The 13,682-nt window shown below is 42.1% G+C and overlaps 1 protein-coding gene across 1 annotated transcript; it reads left to right on the top strand.

Moving 5' to 3' along the window:
• The first annotated feature begins 12,143 nt into the window (after nucleotides 1-12,143).
• On the top strand, nucleotides 12,144-13,580 carry APOF (apolipoprotein F). The gene has a single exon (XM_055566285.1). The coding sequence runs from the start codon at nucleotides 12,429-12,431 to the stop codon at nucleotides 13,350-13,352; it is 924 nt and encodes a 307-aa protein (XP_055422260.1). The 5' UTR covers nucleotides 12,144-12,428; the 3' UTR covers nucleotides 13,353-13,580.
• The last annotated feature ends 102 nt before the right edge of the window (nucleotides 13,581-13,682 follow it).

The raw sequence follows: 13,682 nt of genomic DNA, 5'->3' as shown, positions 1-13,682 counted from the left end.
GGAAGGCCTCCAAGGCACCCTGTTTCCTTTCTCAAATGTTTCTGATAGGATCATGTACAAGGACTGGGCACAACAGGTAGTTAGAAATGTTGAGACAGCTTAGGGTAGAAGCATCTATTCATGTGATCCCAATGCTAAAAGCCATGTGACCAGAGTCAGCTTTGCCCCCTCTCTTAATAAGTCCTAGTCTTTATTTTTTCCCCCAGTTTCTCTTTGTCAGGTACTGGGGATGTATTACGTACTAGACATGAAGGATATTCTAATCTTTCCTCATTTATCTACCTTTTACTTTCTAATTCCCAACTGGATGCTGTAACTTGTTTGTGTTCATTTTTAAACTGAAAAGAGAAATTAAATGTTGCTTCTAGATCAGAATCACAGTTATTTGATCTCTTTTAACTCTGTGTCTCCACAGCTTTTTTTTTTTTTTTTCGGTGTTGCATCACACGGGATCTTGTTTTCCTGACTTAACCACTGGACCACCAGGGAATTCCCTCCATAGCTTCTTTTGTGAGCTGGAGGTAGAATGTGGCAGGACCCACAGGAAGTGTCAATGCATTTTGAGACTGAGTATGTAACAGAGGGACAAGGTTTGAGCAGTCAATACAAATGGGCAAATATTTGTCGAGGGCATGTCCCTTGCTGATTGTTGGGAAAAGCGACCAACTTTCCTCCTCATGGGATGGAGAACTGGGCAGAGTGAGTTTAGACCTACCAGAGTGGTTTCACTTCTTGGTGACTGGATTGTGCGGTAGTTTGGGGCCCTATGCCTTCATGGAATGAGCCCACATAAAGCAGAAAAAGCCCCTGGTAATCTGGATGGGGAGACCAAAAAGAGCAACTGAGTCCCATTCTCTACTCCCTGGCCCCAAACTGAAAAGGAAGGGAGGCTGTGAGTTGATGGACAAGATGTCTTCCAACTGAACCCTGGGCTCCTTCGGACCACAGCCTAGAGGAAACAGTGTGAATGCTGTCTTCCACTCTAATGTGGTCTGATCTGGCTAAGCACCACTGAGACCCATCGTGACCTGCTCCTTGAGTGCCTCCTGCTCTACCCTGTGGTTCTCACTTCATGTACAGCCCAGAAAAGACCCTGGTATCTTTTTCCTCATCTCTGGGGATCCAGCCACCCTCTGGAGACTCCTAGTTCTGCCAGGCTGTACTCCCAAAGTCCCTGCCTGACCTTACCCCTTTTGTCCTCTGCCAAGAATGTTCCTGGAGCAAGCTGATCACCAGGCTGATCCCTAGCCCCTGCAGTTTCATCTTTATAACCTGGATGACATGAAAGCCAAGTAAGTTTTTTTTCAACCAAAAACAAGGTGCCAGATGGACAGTAGCTCAGGGAGAGGCCTCCCAGGGAGGGGCCTCCCAGGGAGTGCTCTGGTCTCTGTACTGCAGTTATTAGGCAGGGTTCAGCCTTATCCAGAAGAGAAAGATGTGCCTTCTCTACTCTAGAAAGTTAATAAGAGCAAGAGCAGCATATGTACAATGTAGTCCAGCTGTCGCCAGGAGTGGGAATCTACAAAGTCAAACATAGCTTTGTACTCTGCTGCTCAGAACTACAACAGACCCGAAGAGTGAGGCTGAGATGGGGCCATAGACCTGGGGCCATAGATCATGCCCAGGTTGTTGGGGGACCAGGGGCTATTGGTGAGCTCTGTGCTTAAATCTGCAGTGAAATCTGGGATTCAGTAGCTGATCTAGTATTACTATGAAAAAGAGACAAATACCCCTCTATTAGAGACTAGGGAGGAGGGCTTGGGAGGCAGCACAGATGTGAATCACCCAGAGGTGACAAACGACAATTAAGGCCTCAGAGGACAAGACTCCTGAAGAAGTGATCTCAACCCCTGCTCATTTGGGGCCTTATTCATGGGCCATGACTTAGATACTTTTCCTAGTAACCTTATGCTTTACATAAATAAAGAGGTTATGCACAGAAGGAATTAACTGAATTTAAAATTGTCACTGATTCCCTTATCCTAATCCTCAGGTATGGAATGGAATGAGTCAACTATGATTATGTCAGTCTATCAGTATTCGTGCTAAGTAAAGAGAATCCTCTTACCTCAAACAAACAAAAAGTTTTTCCTTTCATCATAAAATCATATGACTCCTTAAGACATATACATGTTTGCTTTATTACTTCAGACTCTAGGTACTGCAATAAATTGAGATTTCCCAACCATCAGATGGCCCCAGGAGCAAGAATGCTGCCAGGCCAGCAAGTCTTTCATCAATGTGCTAATCCACACATTGAAAATCAGAGATGACATAAATCTTACCAGTCCTTGTTGAAATTTCAGATAGTTGGGACCAGGATGATCTGTCTGATTAAGGTAGGGAAGAGGAACCGAGGGGTATATTAAAATGCAATCTTAGGGGTTTTATGACTTCTTCCACAATTTTCAGACCACTGCTATCCAACAGAAATTTGAGGGAAGATGGAAATATTCTCTATCTATGCTGTCTAATATGGTGGACACAAGCCCGATGTGTCTACTGGGTGCTTGAAATGTGGGTGGTATAACTGAGAAACTGAATTTTCTTTCCATGTTTTAAATTCTTATTCATAGTTTTTATTCTTGGTATTACATGATAATGTCTCTAAGTGTTATAAACTGAACCGTTTATAACAAAATTTATAGATTGAAGTCCTAACCCAAAATGTGACTATATTTGCTCAGAGGGTCTTTAAGGAGAGGGCAGAGGGCCATTAACCATTAAGGTTAAATGAGATTATAAGAGTGGGACTGTAACCCAATGGGACTGGTGTCATAAGAAGTGGAAGAGACACCAAAAATGCGTATACATAGAGGAAAGGCCATGTGTGGGGACAGCAAGACAGCAGCCATCTGCAAGCTAAGAAGAGAGGTTTCAGAATTAACCAAACCTGCCAACATCTTGACCTTGGACTTTTAGCCTCCAGATCATGAGAAATAAATTCCTTTTGTTTAAATCATCCCGTCTATGGTATTTTGTTATGGTGGCCCTGGAACACTAATATATTAAGTATGGGTCTTTTTTCACCTATTTTCTGGTATCCTGTGAGTCCAATCAATTTGAAAAAAAAAATGTCCTCTTCATTATAAAAAAGGAACTTAAAACTAAAGAAAATAATTTTCTTGCTTCCTCTTTTTTTAGTTTACTTTTTTTTTTAAGCCACGCTACACAGCTTGTGGGATTTTAATTCCCTGACCAGGAATTGAACCTGAGCCCATGGCAGTGAAAGTACCCAGTCTTAACCATTTGACTACCAAGAAATTCCCAGTTTAGGTTTTTTTTTTTTTTTCAATTGTGGAAAAAAAAAAAAAACAAACCCACATATCATAAAATTTGCCATCTTAACCATTTCTAAGTGAACAGTTCAATAGCTGGCCTGTAACTATGAACTGTGTTCACGTTGCTGTGCGGTCCATCTCCAGAACTTTCTCATCTTGCAAAACTGCAAATCTACCCATTAAACATTAACTCCTTATTTCCTCCTCCCCTCAGCCCCCAACCACCACCCTTATATAGAAACCATCCAAAGTTTCTAAAACTTTGACTCCTCTAGATCTCTTCCTGGTCATTGCTGTTTGTCATCTCTGATTGAGATTCCTGTGGCAGCTGTCCTGCTTGTTTTCCTCTCTTCTATCTCCCCTTCTCCTAAGTCCATCTTTCACACTCCCTCTTGAATGATCTGGGCTTCCCAAGTGGCTCAGTGGTAAAGAATCTGCCTGCAATGCTGGAGCCCCAGGGTTCAATCCCTGGGTCGAGAATATACCTGGAGAAGGGAATGGCAACCCACTCCAATATTCTCGCCTGGGAAATCCCGTGGACAGAGGAGCCGGGTGGGTTAAAGTCCAGAGGGTGGCAAAGAGGTGGACATGACTGAGTACCCTTGCACATTTATCTTTCTAAAACATAGGTTTGATCCTTTCACTTTCCTGTCCAGAGCACTTGATAGTTCCCCCACTGCTTTTAAGACAGAGTCCAGAGCCTCTGAGTGTGTCTGGTCTTTGACTAATTTTGGCAGCCTTAGGACCATGCCACCCACATACCTACTTTATATTGGAGTTATCTTCATCTTGGACTACTTTTCATCTTCAAAAGCAGGCTTTTTCTCTGAATGCTTTGTCATGTCCTCTACCTGCCCTCCAGATTAAACTTCTGCCTTCAAGACTCAGCTCAGGGACTTCCCTGGTGGTTCATTGGTAAAGAATGCACCTGCCAAGGCAGGAGACTCAAGAGATGTGGGTTCAATCCCTGAGTTGGGAAGATCCCCTGGAGTAGGAACTAGCAACCCACTCCAGTATTTTTGCTTGGAAAATCCCATGGATGGAGCAGCCTGGGGTCCATGGGGTCCTGGGGTCCATGGACCCCTAGAGTCCATGGGGTCACAAAGAGTTGGACGCAACTGAGCACACAGACCTCAAGGTTCATCAATGTTACAAATTTCCTACTTTTTATCCCATTGTACATATGTACCACATTTTGTTCACCCGTTTGTGACAGACTTTTAGATTGAGTGAAATAGTCTTTCACTGTGGTTTTGATTAGCATTTTCCTAATGATTAATAATGTTGAACATATTTAATGTGCTTACTGGCCATTTGTATGTCTTTTCTGGAGAAATGTCTATTCAAGTCCCTTCCCCTTTTTTTTGGCCACACCACTCATCTTGCAGGACCTTAGTTCCTCCACCAGAGATCCAACCACTGGACCTCCAAAGAATTCTCCTTTGCACATTATTTTTTTTTAATGCTGGAGGCAATCTTATGGTGTGATATGTGTGTGCTCCGTCATGTCCGACTCTTTGTGATCGCATGTACTGCAGCCTGCCAGGCTCCTCCATCCATGGCATTTTTCAGGCAAGAATATTGGAGTGGGTTGCCATTTCCTGTTCCAGGGGATCTTCCTGACACAGGGATCGAAACTGCATCTCCTGTGTCTCTGTATTGGCAGGCAGATTCTTTACCACCGAACCACTTGGGAAGCCTCACTTTGCACATTTTTAAATTGAATTATTCGTTAAGTTGTAGGAGATCTTTATATATTCTGAATATTAACCCCTCATCAGCTATATGATATGTGAATATTTTCTCCCATCCTGTGGGTTACTTTTTCACTCTGTTGTTAGTGTCCTTGAATGCACAAAAGTTTTAAAAGTTTATTACTTTTAAGTTGTTTTGAAGTCTAATTTATCTATTTTTCTTTTTTTGCCTGTGCTTTTAGTGTCACACCCAAGAAATCATTACCAAATATGATGTCATGAAGATTTTTTTCCAATGTTTTCTTCTAAGAATTGTGCGGTTTTAGTTATGTTTAAGTCTTTAATCCATTCTTTTTTATTTTTTATTTTATTTATTTATTTATTTTTCCATTCTTTTTAAAAATATTTCTATTTCTTTAGGCTGGGCCAGATTTTAGTTGCGGCACACTGACTGATCTTCAGTCTTCCTTGTAGCATGCAGGAGCTTAGCTGCAGGATGCGGGACCAGGGATCAAACCCAGACACCCTTTATTGGGAGCGCAGAGGCTTAGCCTCTGGACCACCAGGGAAGTTCCTTTAAACCATCCTGAGTTAATTTTTGTATATAATATAAGGGAAGGGTCAAACTTCATTCTTTTGCATGTGAATATCCAGTTGTCTCAGCACCATGTATCTCATTCAATGCTTTCAATGCACTTGTAAAAAATTATTTAACTACATAAGCAAAGATTTACTTCTGGGTTCTCTGTTCTATTCCATTAGTCTATATCTCTATTTCTATGCCTATACCATACCGGTTTTTGTGTGTTTTTGCAAATTTTGTTCCTAGTTTATTTTTTAAACTGAAACTTTCTTTTGTTTTTCTCATTGATTTTTATAAGTTCCCAATATGTTAAGCAAAGTCTCTCATTCAGTTATCTGTTAGGGCTAACCTAGAATTATTTTCAAGAAATGCTTTCACTTGCCCAAGCATATTCTCTTGGGAGGCAAGCCTTGTTGAGTCGTGTATCCTAGTTGGTATCTTCATTTTTAAGAAGAGGATTATTCTCTACCTGCAGCTCAGCTGCTTATGAAAGCGCACAAATGTGACTTTGATTGGCCTGGAAGAATGGCTCCTGTGTGGTACCTGTCATTATGTAGTACCACACTGTTTTGATTACTATAGCTTTTTAAAAATTTTCAGGAACCACTTCATTTTTCATTTTACTGACTTCTTTTTGATCACCAAATTTGCTTTCTTCTTTGTAGTGATGTAGCTTTGTAATACGGAGAAGGCAATGGCACCCCACTCTAGTACTCTTGCCTGGAAAATCCCATGGACGGAGGAGCCAGGTGGGCTGCAGTCCATGGGGTCGAGAAGAGTTGGACAAGACTGAACGACTTCACTTTCACTTTTCACTTTCATGCCTTGGAGAAGGAAATGGCAATCCACTCCAGTGTTCTTGCCTGGAGAATCCCAGGGATGGGGGAGCCTGGTGGGCTGCCGTCTACGGGGTCGCACAGAGTCGGACACGACTGAAGCAACTTAGCAGCAGCAGCAGCAGCTTTGTAATAAGTTCTGAAATCAGGAAACAAGTTCTCCAATTTTATTTTCTTTTTCAAGATTGTTTTGGCTATTCAATGTCTCTTGAAATTCCATGTGAATATTAGGATGGTTTCTCTACTTTACAAAAAATATCACTAGGATTTTGGTAGAGATTGCATCAGATTTGTTAGTCTCTTTGGGTAGTATTGATATCTTAACAGTATTAAGTCTTCCAGTCCATGGGTGTAATAGCTTTCTGTTTATTTTTGCCTATTTAATTTCTGTCAGCAATGTTTTGTAGTTTTCAGTGTATAAGCTTTTTTTTTTTTTTGCCTCCTTTGTTTACTCCTAATTATTTTATTCTTTTTGATGATGTTGTAAAAAAATTGTTTTTTCTCTTAATTTCATTTTTCCATGTTTTTCATTGTTAGGCTATAGAAATGCAACCAATTTGAGGTGTTGATTTTGTATCCTGTAATTTTGCTTAATTTGCTTATTAATTCTCATAAGTTTGTGTGTGTGTGTGTGTGTTGCAGTTATTTAGGGTTTTCTACATATATGATCATGTCTTCTGCAAACAGAGATAATTTTGCTTTTTTCTTTCCAATTTGGATGTCTTGTTTTCTTTTTCTTGCGTAATTGCACTGGATAGAACATCTGACACTATGTTGAGTAAAAATGGCATAAACAAACATCTTTGTCTGTTCCTGATCTTAGAGGAAAAACTTTCAGTCTTTTTACCATTGAATATGATGTTAGCTGTGGGTTTTTCATATATAGCCTTTGTTATTGAGCAAGCTTTTTCCTATTTATATTTTATTGATGTAAGATGCTTCTCTACATCAATTGATATGATCATGTCATTTTTCTCCTTCATTCTGTTAATGTAGTGAATTATACTGATTGATTTTCACATATTGACCCACTCTTACATTCTAGAAATAAATCCTGCCTGATAATGTTGTATAACGATCTTAATATGCTGCCAAATTCAACATGCTAGTATTTTGCACTCATAGTCTTATGAAATATGTTTTCTGTAGTTTTCGCTCCTTGTAGGGTCTTTGTCTAGCTCAGATATGAGGGTAATACTGGTGACCTAGAATTAGTTTGAAATGTCTCTCCTCTTTGATATACTGAAAGAGTCTGAAAAGGAGTGGTGTTAATTCTTCTTCAAATGTTTGGCAGGAAAAAAAGGAATGAAAAAGAAAACCCGCAAATGTTTGGTAGAATTCACCTATAAAGCTGTTTTGTCTGGGGCTTTTCCATATTAGGAAAATTTTGGTTACTGAGTCAATCTCCCTACTAATTAAAGGTATATTCAAATTTTCTATTACTTCATGATTCAGTTGTGGTAGGTTGTGTGTTTCTAGCAATTTATCCATTTTCTCTAGATTATACAATTTATTAGCACATACTTATTCATGCATCCACATATGTTAAGTCTGACTCTGCAACACTATGGACTGTAGCCCTCCAGGCTCCTGCGTATGGGATTCTCCGGGCAAGAATACTGGAGTGGGTTGCCATGCCTTACTCCAGGGAACCTACCTGACCCAGGGATCAAACCCAAGTCTCTTGCATCTCCTACATTGGCACCTGGGTTCTCTACCACTAGTGCTACCTGGGAAGCCCACACCTATTCATGATATTCTCTTAAAGTCCTTTTTGTTTCTGTAAAACAAGTATTAATATCCCCATTTTTGTTTCTTCTTTTTATTGAGATGTAATTGACATATTAGTTGCAGATGTACAACATAATGATTTGATATTTGCATATATTGCAAAGCAATCACCACAATAAATCTATTTAACATCCATCACCAAGTATAGTTATGACTTTTTTCTTGTGATGAGAATTTTTAAGGTCTATTCTTTTAGCAACTTTCAAATATACAATACAGTATTATTAACTATACTCACCATGTTGTACATCACATCCCTAGGACTTTTCAGTTTTCTAACTGGAAGTTTGTGCCTTTTGACTTCCTCTACCCATTTTGCTCAGTCCCCACCTCCTGGCAACTACCAATCTGTTCTCTGTATCTGTGAGTTCAATTTTTCTTAAAAGATTCCACACATAAGTGACATCATGAGGTATATGTCTTTCTGAGGCTGACATTTCATTTAGCAAATTGCTCTCAAGGTCTATCTAGTGGTAAAGAACCCACATGCCAATGCAGGAGATGTAAGAAATGCAGGTTCAATCCCTGGGTTAGGAAGATCCGTTGGGAGATTGAATGGCAACCCACTCCAGTATTCTTGGCTGGAGAATTCCAGGGACAAAGGAGCCTGGTGGGCTATGGTCCATAGGGTCGTAAAGAGTTGGACACGACTGAATTGACTTAGCATGCTCACATGCAAATTCAGGTAACTGGACTTCCCTGGTGGCTCAGTGATAAAGAATCCACCTACCAAGGCAGGAGATGCGTCATCAATGATCCCCAGGTCAGGAAGATTTCCTGGAGAAGGAAATGGCAACCAACTCCAGTATTCTTGCCTGGGAAATCCCATTGACAGAAGGAGCCTGGCAGGCTACAGTCCATGGGGTTGCAAAGAGTCAGACACAACTTAGTGACTAAACAACAACAACAACTTCAGGTAGTGCTGGATCCCTCCCTTTGCACCTCGTTCTTGCTTCCTACAGTTTTGGTAGTGTATCTGTACAGACCAACCCATCTTCTTTCTTCTATCTGCTCTTAGTCGTCAGGGGCCACTTTTGGGAGCTAAGAGAAATAAAATAAATAGAGGGAAGGACCCTGAGCCCCTCCGTCTGGCCTGTTCCTTTTGTTTATCTATCAGAAGTGAGTGACAACACCAAGAAAACTTTTTACTGCAACCACATGTAGAAACCTGTACTAGTTTCAGAAGGCATCAGATACCATCTTTACTGCTGAACCCTAGAGGAAACTGCTTAAACCTAAACTCCCAATTTTTGGAGAATTGGTTAGATATGGAAAGAGTTACTACCCAGATGATGAATAGATTTTTTTTTATGTTTCCCATTAAAATTAGAAAAGTGAGAAGTGAAAGTTGTACTGATTTCATTCAACTTACCAATATTTTCAGTTTCCCAGAACTTCACCCAGTGTATCCTGTTAATGAGAACTTATTAAATGTTTTGGGGAGTCTTGCCAGAGATCATCAGTCTTTTTACCTTACCTCTTCTCCCTTTCAGAATCTACAGAGGAAATTTCCCTCATCTCATGTATAGGTCCAGGGTAAAACCTTAGGATGACAGGGATATGGGGCAGGACTAGCAGGGTCAAAAACAGAAAAGGCCCTATGTCAGCATAGGACAAAGGTGAGAAGGACAAAGTCTGGGCTGGAAAGAGATGAATAAATATTTGCACATGCTACATCCTTCACTGTTTTGGATGCTATCAGCATTCTGGTCCTTGTGATTTTGGCTAGGCTAAAGAGGAAAGTGGGATACAACCAAAAAATCAAAATAGTCATTCCAGCCATGAAGATACCAAAGCAAAGATGTTTGGACTTTCTTGTTCCTCTGATTTGTTTCTTCCTCAAAACAGTGAGGACCTCCCATAGCCTTTATGGGTGTGAGGTATGTTCAGGGTAACTGAAGTTTCTAAGGGCCGAGGCACTTCCAAGCTCTGACCAGTGCTGGAGTCTCTTCATCCCAAGCCTTTCCCCACTTCTCACTCTGAGTCCTGTTTCTTTCCAGCAGGGCTGTTCTGTCGACCTACCACGATCCAGGCTGCGCTGTTCCTTTTCTTTGTCTTGCTGTCCCCGGTGGCTTCCTTCCCAAAAAATGCCCAGGGAGGGGCCCCGACCTTCCAGCAGTCTATCTCAGAAACTGGGCATTCTCTGAACCTACTTTCCAGCCAAATACCTCTCCCAGATCCTAAAACCTGCCAGCATCTCTTGCATGTGGCCCCCTCCTTAGCCCCTCTGCTTGAGCACCTATCCAACTTAGCTTTGGAGGTGGTTCTGGAAGAGGCTGGTTGCACAACCTGAGGCTCACATTCTGCAGCTTCAGCTTGTTAAGATGGGAGAAAAGGACCAAACCCCTTATCCATGAAAGCAAAAAGCACAATGAAGGAAAAGGCACTGGCAATGCTAAAGTAATTCTGAGGAATCTTGGGGGACCCCCAGGGAGGCCTGGATAAATAAAAAACTCAGCTACTTACCTTGAGAGGTTTATTAATGATGGTGAATAAAACCCTCTGGGCTGGCTAGTCTGCCAGTTAACTTGGATGGTGATTGAATTCGCTGAGAAGCCATCTCCCATGTTGCTGGTAACACAATTCAGAGCTTTTGCTATCAACATCTTCTAGAAATGCCAGTATGAGTCTTGGGAACTAGTTGGAGAATTAGGTAAAAAGCTTAAAACATCCCCATGTTAAGAGCCTCTCAATGTCTATGGGTGACAACAATATAATTTATAAAATATTCTACAGCTATTCTGAAGTGCTTTATGGAGAAACTGATTCAGGAACTTGTCCAGATTCTTTACTTCAGATATTCAATGCCACATTGTAGACAGATCTGCTCTTCCAGGACTGTGTTCAAAGATGGGACAGGGACTTCCCTGATGGTTCAGTGGTTAAGAATCTGCCTTCCAATGCAGGGGAAGCAGGTTTGATCCCTGGTCTGGGCACTAAGATCCCACATGCCACAGGTTAACTAAGCCCATACACCCTCAACTATGCACCACAACTAGAGAGAAGCCCACACAATGTAACAAACATCCTGCGTGCTGGAACAAATACCAAACACAGACAAATAAATAAATAAGATGGGACACAGTAAGTAGGCAGAAATGTTGGACACTACTTAGGATGCTGCTGCTGCTGCTGCTAAGTTGCTTCAGTCGTGTCTGACTCTGTGTGACCCCATAGATGGCAGCCCACCAGGCTCCCCTGTCCCCGGGATTCTCCAGGCAAGAACACTGGAGTGGGTTGCCATTTCCTTCTCCAATGCATGAAGTGAAAAGTGAAAAGTTAAAGTGAAGTCACTCAGTCGTGTCCGACTCTTAGCGACCCCATGGACTGCAGCCTACCAGGGTCCTCCGTCCATGGGATTTTCCAGGCAAGGGTACTGGAGTGGGGTGCCATTGCCTTCTCCCTACTTAGGATAGATATACTCTATTTCATCCCAGTGCTGGCGTTAACCTTGCCCTTCTCCACTTAGTAGCTCTCAGTTCTTATTTCACATTACATTTTTCATTTTTTCTTTCAGTTAGCATATACTGTGCCTGTAATACATCTCAGCATGAGAAGCATTTGAACTTTTTTCCTCATTCATCTACCTGTACTAAATCCCCAATGAGACACTGTAGCTTGCTAATTTAATTTTTAAACTGAAAAGAGAAATAAAAGGGAATGATAGACATCCAATCTCTTCTGATTCTTAATCTCCCAGCTTCTATCATGAGCTAAAGTGGGAACGTGACAGGGACTGGTTGGAAGTGCCAAATACCAAAGTTTTTAGATACTGAGGCCAAGTGTGTGACAAGCGCACAAAGTTTGAGAAGCCAGAACAGATGAATAAATATTTGCAGAGATTACATCTCTTACTGATACTAGGGGAAAGCCAGTATATCTGCTCTCTTCATGGGGCAGAGGAGTCAGCAGAACAGGATCGAGGGGCTACCAAATCCATCAAAGCAGTCTCACTTCTTAATCACTGCACTGTTTGGTAATTTGGAGCTCCTTGTAAATGGGTGGAAATCATGCTGAGGAAGACCTGAAGATGGAGAAGGTCAAGTGGGAACAATTGGGTTGAGTTTCCTGTTTTTCAGTCCTTTAGCTAAAAAAGAACAGAAGTTTGGAGGTAACAGATGAGGTTCGCCCTGAGTCCTGGGCTCCTTTTGGACCACAGCCCTTAAGGAAATGGTTTGTATGTTTCTGGTTTCTCCCCTCTCCAGAGCACTCTGTTACGAACCTGCATGGTCTCAGACTCATCATGTTACCAGTTGAGCTACTTCTTTGCTGCTTCCTGCTGCACGCTGCAGATGCCATTTCATCTGGAAACCAGATGGATGTCTTACTACATCTTCCTTCACCCTTGGAATCCTCGCTAACTTCCTCATACCCCTTGTCTTGCCAGACCCTTCTTCCCAAATCCCTCCCTGGCTTCACTCAGATGGCCCCTCTCCCCAGGTTTCTGGTAAGCCTGGCACTGATGATCACCCTGGACAAAGCTGGTTGTCAAGGTGATGTACAGGTCCTGCAGCTTCAGCTGTACCGCCAGGGGGGTGTAAATGCTACACAGACCCTCATCAGACATCTTCAAGAGCTGGAGAAAAGCCGAAGCACAGGGAGGGGAGTGTCAGTAGATGCTCTGGCCTCTGCTCTGCAGCTGTGGGCTAGAGAGAACCCAGGCCCACAGAGAGCCCGACGATCACCCTCCATCAAAGACTGTGAGCAGGAGCAGGAGCAGAATGTGCACAATATAGTCCAGATGTTGCCGGGAGTGGTAACCTTCTACAATCTGGGCACAGCAATATATTATGCTGTTCAGAACTGCTTGGACGTGGCCAAGGAACGAGGCCAAGATGGGGTTATAGATCTGGGTTATGACCTTCTGATGGCCATGGCTGGATCGTCAGGGGGATCCACAGGACTAATAATCGGTACTGCACTTAAACCTGCACTGAAGGCTGGGGTTCAGCGGTTGATCCAGTATTACTATGAGAGAGAGGCAAACACCCCTCCACCAGAGACCAGCAAGGAAGTCTTTCGGAGCACCTCAGATATGAGTGAAGTGGAAGAAACAACTATCATGGCCCCTTTCGTGTCAGAAGTAGTAAGTTCAAATCCATGCTGGGGGTGGACCTTATTCAACAACTGTGGCTTAGATCCTAGGTATTGGAATATTGAGATATAAAAGAAGGTGGTAGGATCAACCGTTAGGATTCCACCCTTTCACTGACAGAGGGCCTAGGTTCAACCCCCAGTCAGGGAACTAAGATCATGCAAGCCGTGCAGCACAGCCAAAATAAAAAATAATAAAAAGATGGTTACCTCTGAGTAAAGAGAATTCAATCCAGTCCACTTAATCCAGCAGAACTCTACTCTGATTCCTTCCCTTCTATAAACTACCATCCATAACCAGATCAGGATTAAGTGTTCTAAGATTACAAAAAGGCAAAGAAAGAGGGGAATGAGAAGAGCTAACCTTTTTCTGCTCACTTTTTGGTGATGTGGCCAAAAATAA

This window comes from Bubalus kerabau, chromosome 1 (assembly GCF_029407905.1).
Source record: "Bubalus kerabau isolate K-KA32 ecotype Philippines breed swamp buffalo chromosome 1, PCC_UOA_SB_1v2, whole genome shotgun sequence".
Classification (NCBI taxonomy): Eukaryota; Metazoa; Chordata; class Mammalia; order Artiodactyla; family Bovidae; genus Bubalus; species Bubalus kerabau.
This window is presented reverse-complemented; position numbering and strand designations above follow the sequence as displayed.